The 16904-nt window shown below is 48.3% G+C and overlaps 2 protein-coding genes across 2 annotated transcripts in view; one reads left to right on the top strand and one right to left on the bottom strand.

Annotated features, from left to right (window-relative positions):
* LOC121306605 (stress-associated endoplasmic reticulum protein 1-like) overlaps positions 1-689 on the top strand; it is a 3855-nt gene extending 3166 nt beyond the window's left edge. The window contains exon 3 of the mRNA XM_041238420.1: positions 597-689. Within this exon, the coding sequence (XP_041094354.1) occupies positions 597-637 (41 nt within the window). The 3' untranslated portion in view covers positions 638-689. The remainder of the gene's footprint in view (positions 1-596) is intronic.
* A 1755-nt stretch (positions 690-2444) lies between these two features.
* LOC121306609 (multifunctional procollagen lysine hydroxylase and glycosyltransferase LH3-like) lies at positions 2445-15502 on the bottom strand. The gene is made up of 18 exons (XM_041238424.1): positions 15364-15502; positions 13781-13872; positions 11938-12074; positions 11164-11327; positions 10788-10900; positions 10448-10511; positions 10196-10293; positions 9570-9671; positions 9335-9466; positions 9050-9180; positions 8713-8817; positions 7898-8023; positions 6641-6896; positions 6417-6485; positions 5709-5813; positions 4366-4512; positions 4092-4217; positions 2445-3593 (listed from the first exon to the last, which is right to left on the bottom strand). Exons 1-18 carry the CDS (start codon positions 15452-15454, stop codon positions 3438-3440), a joined length of 2214 nt encoding a protein of 737 aa, XP_041094358.1. The 5' UTR covers positions 15455-15502; the 3' UTR covers positions 2445-3437.
* Positions 15503-16904: the final 1402 nt, after the last annotated feature.

Raw genomic sequence — 16904 nt, 5'->3', positions numbered from 1 at the left:
ATAAAGACATTTCAGAGGGCTGTATCTCATCAATATCAGGGTCTAGTGCTGTATATTATAAAGACATTTCAGAGGGCTGTGATCTCATCAATATCAGGGTCTAGTGCTGTATATTATAAAGACATTTCAGAGGGCTGGATCTCATCAATATCAGGGTCTAGTGCTGTATATTATAAAGACATTTCAGAGGGCTGGATCTCATCAATATCAGGGTCTAGTGCTGTATATTATAAAGACATTTCAGAGGGCTGTGTCTCATCAATATCAGGGTCTAGCGCTGTATATTATAAAGACATTTCAGAGGGCTGGATCTCATCAATATCAGGGTCTAGCGCTGTATATTATAAAGACATTTCAGAGGGCTGGATCTCATCAATATCAGGGTCTAGCGCTGTATATTATAAAGACATTTCAGAGGGCTGGATCTCATCAATATCAGGGTCTAGTGCTGTATATTATAAAGACATTTCAGAGGGCTGTGTCTCATCAATATCAGGGTCTAGCGCTGTAGATTATAAAGACATTTCAGAGGGCTGGATCTCATCAATATCAGGGTCTGTTATGTTTGACCCTGTCTTGTGAATTTTGTTTTTCAGCTATATTCCAGATCATTCAGAGCATTCGACACGGAGCCTAATGGAACAAGCTCACCTGTAGAATGAAATTGTGAAGATCCCCCCCTGGACCCCTATTGCCAGTGGGGTTCGAGGTGGACCCTGTTACTTTACCTTCAGAGGCAGGGGAGCCAATGGACCTCACCTGGACCCTTGGGTGGTTTGGGGGAAGAGGGACAAGGGGGTTCCCCAAATTCCTGTGCACCCTGTTTTTATAGAGAACATTTTTAACAAAAACTAAATCGTTTGTTGTAAAGAATGTGACTTTTTTTTTTTTTTTCATATAAAGATCGTTTCTTTTTTGACGATTAACATTTTCTCTAGTACAACGTGTGTGTTTTGTGTCCAGATTTGCAAATATCTGAGCTGTGGTTGACATGGCAACTGATCTATCCCAGAAATGCCTGCAGCCTCCTGTGAGTGAAGCGCTGGTCTGCTGGCCCCAGGTTCTCGTGGGGGCACTGGGTATTTGGTTAGTTTTTCAGGAAGCAAGTCCTGTGTGTAGTTTTGTGTGGCAGTGACAGCGTGCAGAGGAGACTGCACTAGACTTCCCAGCAGCCTTGGAAAATCCCAATCGCTGTGTCTCCTGGGAGCCATGTGATCATGCATATATGTGCGTGTGTGTGTGTAGGGCTGTTTTTTTTTAAATTCCAGTTGCCATTTAAAATCAATTCTCAATTTGATTTCCTTTGAAAGGCGTTGATATTTGAGAAAGAATTGTCGTGATCGTTCAACAGCTTCCCTTAGTTGATGGCTGCACAGAGACTGCAATGGGAAGTCATTTTGTCACTGCTGTGAGAATCTCATTTACACAGAACTCTTGCCTGGTGCAGTTTCTGTCTGGGATCGATTAAAAGGGCACGGGAGTCTGGAATGGATTTTAGAAAGGAAAATTGGAATCGGGGGGGGGGGGGGGGGGGGGACCCCCCCCCCTGGGGGGGGTCTTGGACCTGGATACGTGGATAAATAAATCAAAACGCACCCTTTGCCAGGAAGTGTGGTTGTTTCGAGCATCGTGGAAAGCACAGAGCGCAAGTCGAGGTCTGTTGAATTCATGCATGCAAGCCCATTCTAAAAAGTCCCAGATCAGGGTCTCACAGAGACTTTCCGAGCAATAGCAGGGATCGTTCATCAGCTAGCGCAAGTCTGCTTCCTGCACCGCTGCCCAACCGTAGAAAACATTTGATTTCTTTAGGAGGCTTGCTGGTCCATTGAAAGGGGGGCTTGATACCAGGAGGTTCAAATCGAGGCTCAGCCCGACTCACTGTGTGTGTGTGAGAGAACCTGAGCAAGTCACTGAACCTCCTCGTGCTCCGTCCTTCGGATGAGACGCCAAACAAACGAGGTCCTATTGGAGCAGCATCAGCAGTTGTTGATGATGCAGAGTTCACCCCCCCCTAGTCCCTGTGCGCTTCCCTGTGTATAAACTCCAGGTAAAGTCCAGCCGTTTCTGGAGCTCCAGCGATCGTTGCTGGGACATGAATCTGAGGCCCCGCCTTTCTGTCTGTCCCAGAGACGACTCCTTCCGTGACAACCCATGATGAATTGTGTTCTGTTGGGAGCTGGGTGATTTAATTTAACCAGCTTGCAGAGGGAGGGAAGGGCGGTCACCGGAACAGCCCAGTGTGTGTATTAATTCTATATGAACAAGAAGACACGATAGAAAGAAACATCTTTATTTTTAAAAGTATTACAGTTTGACCACAACCTTACAAATAAGTTAACAAACTTGTATACAAAGCAAGAGGCGTGTCACAAAATAAAATATAGAAAAAAAACAAAACAAAACTATTTTATTGTTTAAAAAAAAAAGTTATAATTCTCCAAAAATACAACTGAAGCATCTTTATTATTATTATTAATAATAATTAATAAAGTTCTTATGGATCATTAAAACACACACACGAGATCAGGGACCTGGGATTCTGAAATTCTCCTGGCTTGTTCTGGATTCGGACTGGTTGCTTGGATTCTGTTTTTCCGTTATTTATTTCCAAACCTCACACAATGCTTGCTTGCTTGCTTGCTTTCTGGGCACCTCTGAGGGTAAACTCAGCAGTGCCCGTGTGACCTCGCTTGCTGTTTTTCGCCCGATCGCTTGGTGTGTGGATTCGCTCGGTCACTCTCCGCTCTCTCTCTGAATCGGATCTGAACCGAGCCAGGGTATCAGGGCACACAGCAGCGAACTGAAACCTCTTTGTAAAAAAAGGCTTTATTTAAAAGAATCAAAAATAAAACTACAAGCAATTTTCTATAGGCTGGCACTGGCACACTCCCCTGCAGCAACACACAAATGTACTCACTCTCTCTCACACACACACACAAACACACAAACACACAACGCCAGCTTCCCCTTGTGATTTTTAAATAAAACAATTCTAAAAAAAATTTTACAAATAATTTTTTTAAATTTTTTTTTTAAAAACACACAGATCTTGCTTCTTCAATATATGATAAAGGATAGTTTTTTTTTTTTTGGTCTGTTTGTCTGTTATTCGTTTCGTATTATTATTATTATTTTAATGGAATTACAAAAAGCTTTACTGGGTCCGTTGTTTCTAACACACACATATATATATGGGGGTTATACAGCAACCTCGAAACTAAGCGTTTGGAATTTTTCATTAGAAATCGCCTCTGATCAACCTACAAAAAAGGAATGGAGGGTGGGACGAGGAAACTGTAGACCAGTGTCCGCCATTTTGGCTCGATCCCCTCTTCAGCTCGGTACACAATCCTGACCACGTTGGAGTCAAAATGGTGGCAGTTTCCTCTGCGCCTGCATCACATGAACCCAGGTCTCCCTCCGCCCCCCTCTCGAGTCTAGGGGTCCACGAAGGAGACCATGATGTATCTTGTGCCCTGCGTGGTGGGCAGGCCCTCGTGGTAATGCGTCAGGCGGCCGGGGTGCATGAGAGACCACCCTTTGCGGGGGGCTTCGACGCTGCAGTTGTAGCGAAGGAATCGACAGCCGCCCCCCTGCACAGGAGAGAAGCAGAGGAGGAGCAGTGAGGGACGCAAAGACACGCCTCCTTGTGGACACTAAATGTATTGCACACTGGTCAAAATATAGAGAGCCTGTTGTTTCCACATCCCTGATTTACCGAGGTGGAAACTGAAATTCTCCCACCCCGAGGTGTTCTCATGCAGGCAGGTATATAAAGGAGATCAGGGACACATCTTGAGCTGCTAGATTTGCACACTGCTGTCCATACCCAGACTGAACCTGGTAGACAACGCAGCCTTTTAGAACTGGAACTCGGAACCTCAGAACTGGCTCGGGGTTCTCAGAACCTTCAGAACTGTCTCGGAGTTCTCAGAACGGTCTCTGTGTTCTCAGAACAGGCATTCCTGGTTCAATAGCAGCTCAGCCACTGACGTCACTTGTCACAGTGACAGTCACTTTGGATAAAATCGTCTGCTAATTATTATTATTATTATTATTATATTATTATTATTATTAATCGCTGCTCTGACCTGGTAGTCCTGTCCTTTGCTGTTGAGAGCCACGTTGATGGTGAACGTGGATGAATCGTGGTGAGGGCGCAGAGAAGGCTGTTCGTTTGGTCGGTACCGAACCACAAAGTTCATTACAGCCTGGGCCTGAGAGACAGAGAGAGAGAGAGAGAATAAAAAAATGATGACAACTTTCTAATTCCACACAATGAGCTGCACAAATATTCCTACATTATTTCAATGCTTCCTTGAAAAATAAACAGTGAATTGTAGAATATTTTTGTTTTGTTCTCACCTTGGGATAGTAGCCTGGGTAGAGCTTCTCCGTGACGGGAACGATATAGTCCTTTAGGAATTTCAGCCACTCCTTCTCGAAGCCGATCTGATTCATGTGGATATCGACGGTGGGAACGTTCTCATAACCCCCCGATAAACGCTCGTCCTGCAGGAGCGGGAGACGGGAGTTAGGAGAGTTCCCTCGGGGACCCCCGCGCTCCCCTGACTGTGTGACTCCCCCCTGCACACCACGCGGCCGTGCCTTTACCAGGGGAGACCCTCGGGGGACCCCTGCGCTCCCCTGACTGTGTGACTCCCCCCTGCACACCACGCGGCCCTGCCTTTACCAGGGGAGACCCTCGGGGACCCCTGCGCTCCCCTGACCGCTGTGGTGCCGGGGTGGGGGGAGTTGTGGTGCGCCTGGACGGAAATGGCCCTCTTTGGAGCCCCTCTGGGAGATGCGAGGTTGTGGACACTGACCGACCTCCGCCCCCCCCCTGCCCACCACGCGGCCCTGCCTTTACCAGGGGAGACCCTCGGGGGACCCCTGCGCTCCCCTGACTGTGTGACTCCCCCCTGCACACCACGCGGCCGTGCCTTTACCAGGGGAGACCCTCTGGGGCCCCCTGCGCTCCCCTGACTGTGTGATCCCCCCCCTGCACACCACCACGTGGCCGTGCTTTTACCAGGGGAGACCCTCGGGGACCCCTGCGCTCCCCTGACTGTGTGACTCCCCCCTGCACACCACGCGGCCGTGCCTTTACCAGGGGAGACCCTCGGGGATCCCAGCACTCCCCTGACTGTGTGACTCCCCCCCTGCGCACCATGCGGCCGTGCCTTTACCAGGGGAGACCCTCGGGGACCCCCTGCGCTCCCCTGACTGTGTGACTCCCCCCTGCGCACCCATGCGGCCGTGCCTTTACCAGGGGAGACCCTCGGGGACCCCTGCGCTCCCCTGACTGTGTGACTCCCCCCTGCACACCACGCGGCCGTGCCTTTACCAGGGGAGACCCTCGGGGACCCCTGCGCTCCCCTGACTGTGTGACTCCCCCCTGCACACCACGCGGCCGTGCCTTTACCAGGGGAGACCCTCAGGGACCCCTGTGCGACTTCCCCCTGCACACCACCAGCGGAGGCGCACTAGGGATGGAAATGAGACTCCCATTGCACAGGAGTTCGATCCACTCCTGGTTTCTCCCTGGGTAAGACTCGCCTCAGCTTGTTACCTCGACACACTGTGGGGATAATCAAGCCGAATAAAACCTGGAACTGGTGAAAATGCTGTGCAACAGGAGTCTTATTGCCATGCCCTGTACAGACAGGATGCTCAAACCGGAAGAGATGAAGAAATTGGAAGAGAACCGTGTGTCTGCCTCCAGACCACTGGCCGAAATTCTCCATTTCTTCCACAAGCTCATCACACATCCTATCGGAGAAAGCAGGGAACCAGTATACATCTGGGCAGGGCTGTCAGGAGACAGGGAGACAGAGAGACAGGGAGGGACAGGTCTCATTAAAGCACATGCATTGGTACATAAATGATATTACAACAGACAATTTACATGGAGACAAGCTTTACAATGCTTCCCTATGCTTTACCTCAATGTGCTACGCCTTCCCTATGCTTTACCTCTCTGTGCTTTACAATGCTTCCCTATGCTTTACCAGACCTCTCTGTGCTTTACAATGCTTCCCTATGCTTTACCAGACCTCTCTGTGCTTTACAATGCTTCCCTATGCTTTACCAGACCTCTCTGTGCTTTACAATGCTTCCCTATGCTTTACCAGACCTCTCTGCGCTTTACAATGCTTCCCTATGCTTTACCAGACCTCTCTGTGCTTTACAATGCTTCCCTATGCTTTACCAGACCTCTCTGCGCTTTACAATGCTTCCCTATGCTTTACCAGACCTCTCTGTGCTTTACAATGCTTCCCTATGCTTTACCAGACCTCTCTGCGCTTTACAATGCTTCCCTATGCTTTACCAGACCTCTCTGTGCTTTACAATGCTTCCCTATGCTTTACCAGACCTCTCTGCGCTTTACAATGCTTTAACCCATCCTGTCTTACCTGGTCCACTGTACCATCTTCCTCGAATATTTTTGAATAGTTTTCGTGGATGTATTTCTCCTTCCAATCCTGCAATAAAATAAAAGAATCAAAACACAATTTGGGCCCCTCTTCATATTTTTATAATGGAGCATTTGTCATTGAATTCACACTGAAGACGCTGAGAGAGACGTCTAGTGGAAACGTCCGTCATTAAATTGACGGCCGCATGTTCCTCTACTCACCACCGGGTTCTCGAAGATCTGCCACATGTCGCTATGGAGACGGCTGGCGTTGTAATTGGCGGTGGAGACCAGCCTGCCAAACTCATCCCTGTTGGTGAGGAACATGAACACCCCCTGCTCCCGCACGTTCCTGCAGAACACCATGTCGGGGTCCATGCCCTCCTGGGTGAACATGTCTCTGTAAGCCAGCTCGCTGCGCAGGGTCTGCCCCTTCACCAGGTACACCTGCGTGATGTAGGGCACGTTCCACACGCCCCTGGGAACACAGCGCCGGGCGTTAACATGGATTCACTTAATGATTGATTCGGCAGAACCCTTTACCCTCACACAGGTGTCACAGGGCAGCGCAGGGTTACAATGCAAGCTCCATATTGAAACACAGTGTAGTTTACACTCACTGCAAATAATAACACTGCTAGAATATGAACTGGGATGCTGTGTATTATAATAACACTGCTAGAATATGAACTGGGATGCTGTGTATTATAATAACACTGCTAGAATATGAACTGGGATGCTGTGTATTATAATAACACTGCTAGAATATGAACTGGGATGCTGTGTATTATAATAACACTGCTAGAATATGAACTGGGATGCTGTGTATTATAATAACACTGCTAGAATATGAACTGGGATGCTGTGTATTATAATAACACTGCTAGAATATGAACTGGGATGCTGTGTATTATAATAACACTGCTAGAATATGAACTGGGATGCTGTGTATTATAGTAACACTGCTAGAATATGAACTGGGATGCAGGCAGTTAGGGTCACAGAGAGTTATATCTGCAGTGACACAGTAATACACTAGCTGAGGATCCAGGACGGTGGTGCTGAGGTCAGGAGAGTCCAGCGCAGAGCAGGAGGGGTGGATCAGGAGATCCAGACACCTCACAAGGCATCTTGCCCGACGTCTTGTCGGGTACTCCCCATGTGTTTCACAGGGCAACTAGAGACGTTTCCCAAAGACCAGGGAAAGTCCTACAGGACACGTCCCTCACACGTGGCATCCCATCATGAGACAAGTCCTACGAGACACATGCTAATAAGACTGCTGTAAAACGTTTCATTAGAAGGCCTATGAGACACATGGTGTCCTACATTTTCACACACATCGCAACTTCAGAAGACAAGTCCTGCAGGAGTGTGTCCCACTGTCTCAAGCCCTGCAGTAAACTGAACTGGACGAATCAGAAGCGAGTTCTGGGGTACTCGGCATTGGTTCGGAAGTGATTTTTTTGGGGTACTCACACTCTCTTGCCCTGCACCACCTCGATGTAATCCTCTGAGCGGGAGTAGTACCCCTCCGGGCTGAGCGCACCCCAGAAATTAGACCAGAGCTTGCCGGAACGAGACATCATAGGAGCGATCACAGACCTGAGAGAGAGAGAGAGAGGAGGGGCAGAGAGAGACAGGGAGAAAGAAGGAGGTAGAGAGAAAGACAGAGATGAGGGAGAGAAGGAAAGAGAAAGGAGAGACATTTAGGAACAAGAAGAAATGTCTTTTTTTGTAGCGAGAAGAACAGAGGGATTGGAAAGAAGACTCCCGCTGCACAGCAGTGTGATCCAGTCCTGCTTTCACTAGGAGTTTAATAATCAGGCTCCCGCTGCACAGCAGTGTGATCCAGTCCTGCTTTCACTAGGAGTTTAATAATCAGACTCCCGCTGCACAGCAGTGTGATCCAGTCCTGCTTTCACTAGGAGTTTAATAATCAGACTCCCGCTGCACAGCAGTGTGATCCAGTCCTGCTTTCACTAGGAGTTTAATAATAAGAAACACCTGAGCTTGTTGCCTAGACACACTGGGGGCTGATCAAGCTGGCAGTGAAACCTGGACTGGATCACACTGCTGTGCAATAGGAGTCTTATTGCCAGCCCTGGACTAGAGCATTATATTACTTTGAAGCAAAAAAAATAGAAGGGGGATTTGAACAGAAAAACAGGATCTGACACCAAAATTGTGGATGTACCCCCCCCCCCCCCCAAACTGGTTTTTGCCCTTTTTAAAATCGCCTCTCCGCTGAGTCCGCCACAGCCCCAGGACCACGCCGCCCCTCCAGTCCTCACTTGTTCTCTTCGATCAAGATCTTCAGGGTCTCTGGGTTGACCAGCGCCACGTCTGCGTCAATGCTGAGGTAGTAATCACAGCGCGGGTCCCGACGGCAGGAGTCCCTGTGGGTGACGGGAGACAGGACAGGCTTCAACGGCAATCTGTCTGCGTGTCTCGCTCCAGACAGACGCTGGCGCTTCGGCGTCAGATCAGGGCTTTAACGAGGCGCGAGTGTGACAGGGGCGGAGAAAATACGAAATTAGTGCTGATTAATGAGTCAAGGTGTGACATTCTCAAACCCCACACTCCCCCCCCCCCCCCATCCTCATCATTCCCCCCCCCCCCCACATCCACATGCCCATGTACCTGAGCGGTACGAAGTCCAAGGGAGGCCCGTAAGGCCCCACTCCGACGACTTTGGTTTTGTGAAACTTGTCCTTGTGTTTTTCCCAGAAGGCCTGAATGTGCTTCTCGTGATACACTTCCTGGAGGGAAAAACAGGGGAGGAAAAACAGAAAAAAAAGAATAATAAATCAACCAGGAGCCATTTACACACGCACACGCACACGCGAGGCCAAGAGCCTTCTTTCCATCCTTGCTCTACATACACCGCACTTGACGTGCCCGCGCTGCACTCACGTTGTTGTGGATGAACAGGCTGATCTTGTCGCTCGGGTAGTCCATGGTTACCAGCCTCTCCAGGAACTCTGGGAAGAAGGGTGTGGGCTGCTCGATGAAGACGCCGATCCAAACCTGCGGGAGCTTCTCGTCCTGCGAGAGAAACCCCCCCGTCAATACCACTAACACACACCCCCATCAATAACACTGACACACACCCCCCCCGTCAATATCACCGATACACACACACACACACCTGGAGCTGCGTGAGATCCAGCAGGTCAGCGTTGCAGATCTCGCAGCCCCCCTCGTGAGTCCAGGCGGTCGGTACGTAGTTCCCCAGGTAGTTGAGCTGGAGCTGCAGAAACATTCCCCCGCACAGTCTGTCACGTTTCGTCTTCTCTCTCCCTGCCCACCTCTCCGCGCTTCACAGCGCTCGCCTATTCCCCGCGCCTCGCTGTGCTTTTACAGCAGGAAGCTGTTGGGGGGGGGGGGGGGGGGGGGGGGGGGGGGCTACCGAGCGGCGCGTCGAGTGAAGGATGCGCCCTATAGCCCGGAGATCTGTGACAGGGGGTTCCTAGGGGGTGCCGCACAATTGGCCAAGCGCCACCCGGGTAGGGTGGGCGCAGGTCAGCAAGGGAATCTGCGTTTCACCACGTACCAGCGCCCCCCTGTGGCTGACAGGGCGCCTGCAGCTCTGTGGTGGAGCTATTCAGATCTGTCCTCCGGCGCTACAGGTCTGGTAGCCTCCCTGTGGATCCACAGAGCTGACGGACCGGCAGGAGCCCAATTCGGAGAACGCAGGATCCAGCCTCCGTTCCCCTCCCTGACGACTACGTTCATTTAAAAAAATGAAAAAAAAAAAAAAAGGCATGCCGATACCTTAGTGGGCCCGTTTCCGTGGATGACGACAGGAAGCGTGTCATAGGCCACGTTCCTGGCTCGGACACGCCCCTTCTCGAACTTGAGCACCACCTCCTCTGAAAGAGGAGAGAGGAGGGCAGGGTGAGAGAGCAGTCAAAAAACGTCAGTCTGCCAGACCGCTGAGCCTTACGGCAGCACAAGCAAACAGGGTGGAAAACAGGCGATCATTATTAAATATTGATTTATCCAAAAGCTATTGCAAATGCTCACCGACAGCGCCGTTGAGATTCTGAAATATCTTTGACCTGTGGTCTAGCGTCATGTTGAATTTTTCCTGAAAAGGAACAGAAACATATTTGAAATGAGAATTATTAATAGTCACAGTAGAGAGAGAGAGAGAGAGAGATACACACATATATATAATCTCACAATGTTTTTCAAATATAATTGATGCTGCTGCTGTACAAATTTCTACAACATAAAGCAGAAAGGAGCAGAGAAAAAAAAATTAGGGAGACAGAGAGCTGCTACACCCAAAAAAAACTAAAACCACCAGAAACAAGCCCCGTTAAGAGCAGAGTGTCCAGCGGCCAGCGTGCGGACCGCTCACCCGATGGATTTTATCCAGGTAGATGTTGGTGTAGAACAGCTGGTCATCGTCATCATCGCGGAGCGTCCACGAATGAACCAGCCGGCTGAGGTCAGTCGCATAGCCAATGAATCCTGGAGAGAGGGGAGAGGAGGGGAGAGAGAGAGAGAGGAGGAGAGGAGAGAGGAGAGGGGGGTCAGGGAATGACATTCGCTCTCCTTGCTGACACTACAGCTCTGGCCAAAAGCTTAGCATAAATACCAAAAACACACAAGCACTAAAATCTGCTACCAAGAGTCGATTTCTGCAGAGAGCTCAGCCCGTGAAACCTGACACTTCTCACAGTGAATTGAGCATCATTTTAAAACGCTGTCCTGCCCGGGACCGTGCCCCTCACCTCCAGAGTTAAGGTAGCGCTTGCCGTTGTACACAGGGGGGTACTTGGACGCTAGCTTCTGGTCCGGCCAGCAGAACCCTTCGGCCGAGAAGACCACCCTGTGATTGAAACGCTGAAACTTCAAAAGCAGCTCTCGAGGGCCGCTGGCAAAGATCACGTCATAGCTGCGAAAGACAGAAAGACATATTATATACAAAACGTTTGCATCGTCCTATAGAACTAAATTCCCAATTTCCAAAACTTTTCCTGCCACTGGAAATCAGATCCAGTCCTGCTTTCACTAGGAGTTTAATAATCAGACTCCCGCTGCACAGCGGTGTGATCCAGTCCTGCTTTCACTAGGAGTTTAATAATCAGACTCCCGCTGCACAGCAGTGTGATCCAGTCCTGCTTTCACTAGGAGTTTAATAATCACACTCCCGCTGCACAGCAGTGTGATCCAGTCCTGCTTTCACTAGGAGTTTAATAATCAGACTCCCGCTGTGTCACCTAGACACACTGTGATCAAGCTGGTAGTAAAACCTGGACTGGATCACACTGCTGTGCAACAGGAGTCTTATTTATTTATATTTAGATAGATAGATAGAGAGATAGATAGAGAGCTAATATTACTCCCTAACGAAACCTTTGTACATGGCCAAATGTTTTTTGAAAAAAAACTTTCTAAAAAAGACAAAAAGACAGACTGAAAGAAAGAACGAAAAAAGACTTTATTTTTTCTGGTTCTGTCTGGCGCACCCGCGTGGGCGGGCGGTGCGGCGCCCGCGGTTGTACCTGTCAACGAACATCACCACCAGCTCGTCCCTGTCAGCGTGCTGCTCCATCTCCTCCTTCAGCCACCTCACCTTCTGACCACCTCCCACAGTGCGCGCCACGTCCCCCCCCTTCCAGTCCTCCCCCAGGCCCAGGACCTGTGGGGACAGGCATGTCAGCACTGCAGCCAAGGGGGAGGAAAGAACACAGCCCTTCCACTCCTGGTCTTTGTTCCAACCCTGTTCTAAAAATGTCATGTCACTGAACCAATGAAACAGTGCTGGCCACGTGAAACTTTGGAAGTCCTCACTTTGAAATCCCAGGATATAGTAAAGCATAGGGAAGCATTGTAAAGCACAGAGAGGTCTGGTAAAGCATAGGGAAGCATTGTAAAGCACAGAGAGGTCTGGTAAAGCATAGGGAAGCATTGTAAAGCACAGAGAGGTCTGGTAAAGCATAAAGCACAGGAAGCATTGTAAAGCACAGAGAGGTCTGGTAAAGCATAGGGAAGCATTGTAAAGCAGAGAGGTCTGGTAAAGCATAGGGAAGCATTGTAAAGCACAGAGAGGTCTGGTAAAGCACAGGGAAGCATTGTAAAGCACAGAGAGGTCTGGTAAAGCATAGGGAAGCATTGTAAAGCACAGAGAGGTCTGGTAAAGCATAGGGAAGCATTGTAAAGCACAGAGAGGTCTGGTAAAGCATAGGGAAGCATTGTAAAGCACAGAGAGGTCTGGTAAAGCATAGGGAAGCATTGTAAAGCACAGAGAGGTCTGGTAAAGCATAGGGAAGCATTGTAAAGCACAGAGAGGTCTGGTAAAGCACAGGGAAGCATTGTAAAGCACAGAGAGGTCTGGTAAAGCATAGGGAAGCATTGTAAAGCACAGAGAGGTCTGGTAAAGCATAGGGAAGCATTGTAAAGCACAGAGAGGTCTGGTAAAGCATAGGGAAGCATTGTAAAGCACAGATAGGTCTGGTAAAGCATAGGAAAGCATTGTAAAGCACAGAGAGGTCTGGTAAAGCTTAAGAAAAATGACAAACAAGGGTAGACTTTGTTAAATGCACAGATGTAACCATAAGAAAAGCCTGGGGAGAAACTGGAAAAATACCATGCAAACACACACAGGATATTAAACAGGTGAGACAAGGGCCAGATGAAGAAAATCTAAAACAGGCCTTTTCAACAGGGTGTGGAAATGCCCAGGGGGGGGAGAGGGGGGAGGGGGGAGGGGGGGGGGGGGGGGGGGGGGGGGGGGGGGGGGGAAGGCATTTCTCAGTCAACCACACTCTAACATTCCTGTAACACCTGGCTCTTGGCTTGCATGCCTGTGGGGTGCAGACTATCACCACTTCTCTTTAAATCTGAGCCTAGATCGTGGCTGGCTTTGTGCTTGTCTGCAGGATCCTACGTGCCGGGCACCGAGCAGCCTTTGCCCTGTTCTGTTTAAAAGCCAGCGACCGCTAGGTACAGGGGCGCCCGCGGCCGCTAACAGGGACTGAATGCTGGAGCTGAAAAGCCTGGAATGTTATTGGCTGAACGGATGAGCGCCTTCCAGCGCTTTGTGGATTCGACAGCTGAGACCAAAAGCACCTAGAATTTGTAATATTGCAACAGCTAAAATTAGACAAAGCCACACACAGAAGAATAAAAAATTAAACAGTTAGATTTTCAACATGTCACTTTTGTTTTGTTTTTGTTTTGTTTTTTTTTTAAATTGTGTACATAAAGAACTACAGCTCCCAGCATTCCTCGCTGCTGCTGCTGGTGCAGAGGCATGCTGGGAGTCACAGCTAGCCCCAACCCAATGCATGGTACAGCTCCCAATAAAAGAAGTGAGGGGCACTGTTGCTTCTGTCTCTGAGTTACCTTGACTGTGTAGTTAAACTGTCTGGCTGTTCTCATGAAGCGCTTGAACCCATCTGTCTCTCTCGTAGCTGCTGTTATAACCAGCAAGTTCTCTGCAAAACACACACAACAAAACGAGACATTCGTATTTCAATACTCGAGTTTCTAACCCTGCTCAAACACCTCCTGCACCCAGTCCTGGGGTTCAGAGCTCCCCTCAATGAAGTCTGTTATTATTATTAATATTGCAATGATCAGGAGCCAGGAGTTTGAGCAGGGTTACAAACTCACACTAGCCCTGCTGCTGCTGCTGCACCCAGTCCTGGGGTTCAGAGCTCCCCTCAATGAAGTCTGTTATTATTATTAATATTGCAATGATCAGGAGCCAGGAGTTTGAGCAGGGTTAGAAACACACACTAGCCCTGCTGCTGCTGCACCCAGTCCTGGGGTTCAGAGCTCCCCTCAATGAAGTCTGTTATTATTATTAATATTGCAATGATCAGGAGCCAGGAGTTTGAGCAGGGTTAGAAACTCACACTAGCCCTGCTGCTGCTGCTGCTCCCAGTCCTGGGGTTCAGAGCTCCCCTCAATGCACTACACTCATCAGGGGGGCACCCAGTGGGGGGTAGATCCCCCCCTCCTTAAGGACCCTCCTCGGGAATTCTGGTTTCTTCCATGAGATGTCCAAAAAAGACACACATCTCATTCATAATAAACAGGTCCGGTCTTAAAGTCAACAGCCGACTTTTTTGTTGTAATTACTTATTCGCATGAGAACTGTAATACTGAGCTATCCCCTATCAGGGGATAGTTGCCCTGTGGTGGGGTGGGGTGGGGTGGGGTGGGGTGGGTCCAGGGCGAATGCATTTGTCATGCAGATGTATGGGCGACCTACATGGTCCCGCTGGGAATTATGATTATAATTTCTATTATTATTATTATTATTATTATTATTATTATTATTATTATTTATCCATATATCGCGACTATTTCATATCGACGCAACCACGTGCTTCAAAAAGTCGACGATGTTTAAATAATAATAAGAATATAATGTCTTTACAAAAACGCAATCGTATGACAGAGCAGAAGACAAAACTTTCTATACGAAGGCTTCCCGGGAGTGCTGAGCGCCTCCACCATCAATCGCATGAGAAATTCTTTATATGATTTGGCCGCTGTCCCGTGTATTTCTTCTTGTGCCGTTTTTAAAACGAGGCTCAAGTTATCCGGTTTCGCACGTGTAGTTTCCCTGTACTGCTTTGGGAGAGAGGAGCCCAGGGCTGGGTCAACACTCACAAATATATATATAAACACATACGGCATTGGTCTTCAATTGCTAAGATATAGAACAGGAATTGTAACACATTTTTAAATTTAATAGCGCTGTGCAAACGCCTCAAATCCATTCTGCCCTGAAACTGATTGATATTCGGATAACGCTGTCAATTGCACACTATCCGAATTCCCGTAACACACCGCTACTGGTAATCCGGATTGCCAGACTGTTAGTGTGGTGTATGCAATAAACAAGGCGTGTCAAAATACTGAACCCCTTGCGCACGGTACTGTACCCCGAAATCTCATCTTAAGATATACGTCACCTGAGGGTATGGATTTACGGTCTGCAGCCTCGACGGGTGTTATCGCCCCCGCTAATATTGCACAGAGCAGGAATTTCACTGCAAAACCCATTGCTCCGCGGAGATCACTGTTGCAAATTCCTCCCCCAGTTCTCGCGGAGAACGGGAACCGACAAAACAAAAGTGATTGATCGGTAGGCTGGAAACACACCGCATGACCCCCCCCCCCCCAGTTTTCTGAGGCCGGCCAATCAAAACTGAGTGATTTGCGAGTGGCAGCGATGCGGTCCATTCGGAGCGCAGGGAATACCTTGTGGGCCCCGGGGAGGGTCTAAAGGAGGGTGGGGGGGGGGGTGGGGGGGGGGGGGGGGGGGGGCCGTTTTTTTCATATAATAAGCTGCGACTGGAAAGTTCTTTAAAGGTTTCTAGTTTCGTGGAAAGTGCTTAGGGGAGCAGATGCCCCGTCCCGTCTTAAAGAACTTCAGGGCTCTTAAGGGGTCTTTGAGGGGGGGGGGGGGGGAGTAGTGACGACTATATTTACAATGTAGTGACCTTCTCGAGTAAATCTCGTCAAGCACTACGAAATAGTGTCACTTACATGTCCCGCGCCGTACTATTATGGAAAGAGCAGAATACATGATAGCAGCAGAATACATGAAATAGTGCATTAAATACAGTGGAAAGAGCAGAATACAGGATAGCAGCATAATACATGAAATAGTGCATTAAATACAGTGGAAAGAGCAGAATACAGGATAGCAGCATAATACATGAAATAGTGCATTAAATACAGTGGAAAGAGCAGAATACAGGATAGCAGCATAATACATGAAATAGTGCATTAAATACAGTGGAAAGAGCAGAATACAGGATAGCAGCAGAATACATGAAATAGTGCATTAAATACAGTGGAAAGAGCAGAATACATGATAGCAGCAGAATACATGAAATAGTGCATTAAATACAGTGGAAAGAGCAGAATACATGATAGCAGCAGAATACATGAAATAGTGCATTAAATACAGTGGAAAGAGCAGAATACAGGATAGCAGCATAATACATGAAATAGTGCATTAAATACAGTGGAAAGAGCAGAATACAGGATAGCAGCATAATACATGAAATAGTGCATTAAATACAGTGGAAAGAGCAGAATACAGGATAGCAGCAGAATACATGAAATAGTGCATTAAATACAGTGGAAAGAGCAGAATACAGGATAGCAGCAGAATACATGAAATAGTGCATTAAATACAGTGGAAAGAGCAGAATACAGGATAGCAGCATAATACATGAAATAGTGCATTAAATACAGTGGAAAGAGCAGAATACATGATAGCAGCATAATACATGAAATAGTGCATTAAATACAGTGGAAAGAGCAGAATACATGATAGCAGCATAATACATGAAATAGTGCATTAAATACAGTGGAAAGAGCAGAATACAGGATAGCAGCAGAATACATGAAATAGTGCATTAAATACAGTGGAAAGAGCAGAATACAGGATAGCAGCAGAATACATGAAACAGTGCTTTAGATAGAGTGGAAAGAGCAGAAT

Source organism: Polyodon spathula, chromosome 48 (genome assembly GCF_017654505.1).
Source record: "Polyodon spathula isolate WHYD16114869_AA chromosome 48, ASM1765450v1, whole genome shotgun sequence".
NCBI classification, from domain to species: Eukaryota; Metazoa; Chordata; class Actinopteri; order Acipenseriformes; family Polyodontidae; genus Polyodon; species Polyodon spathula.
The sequence above is the reverse complement of the archived record's forward strand: the minus strand, read 5'-3'. Positions and strand labels throughout refer to the sequence as shown.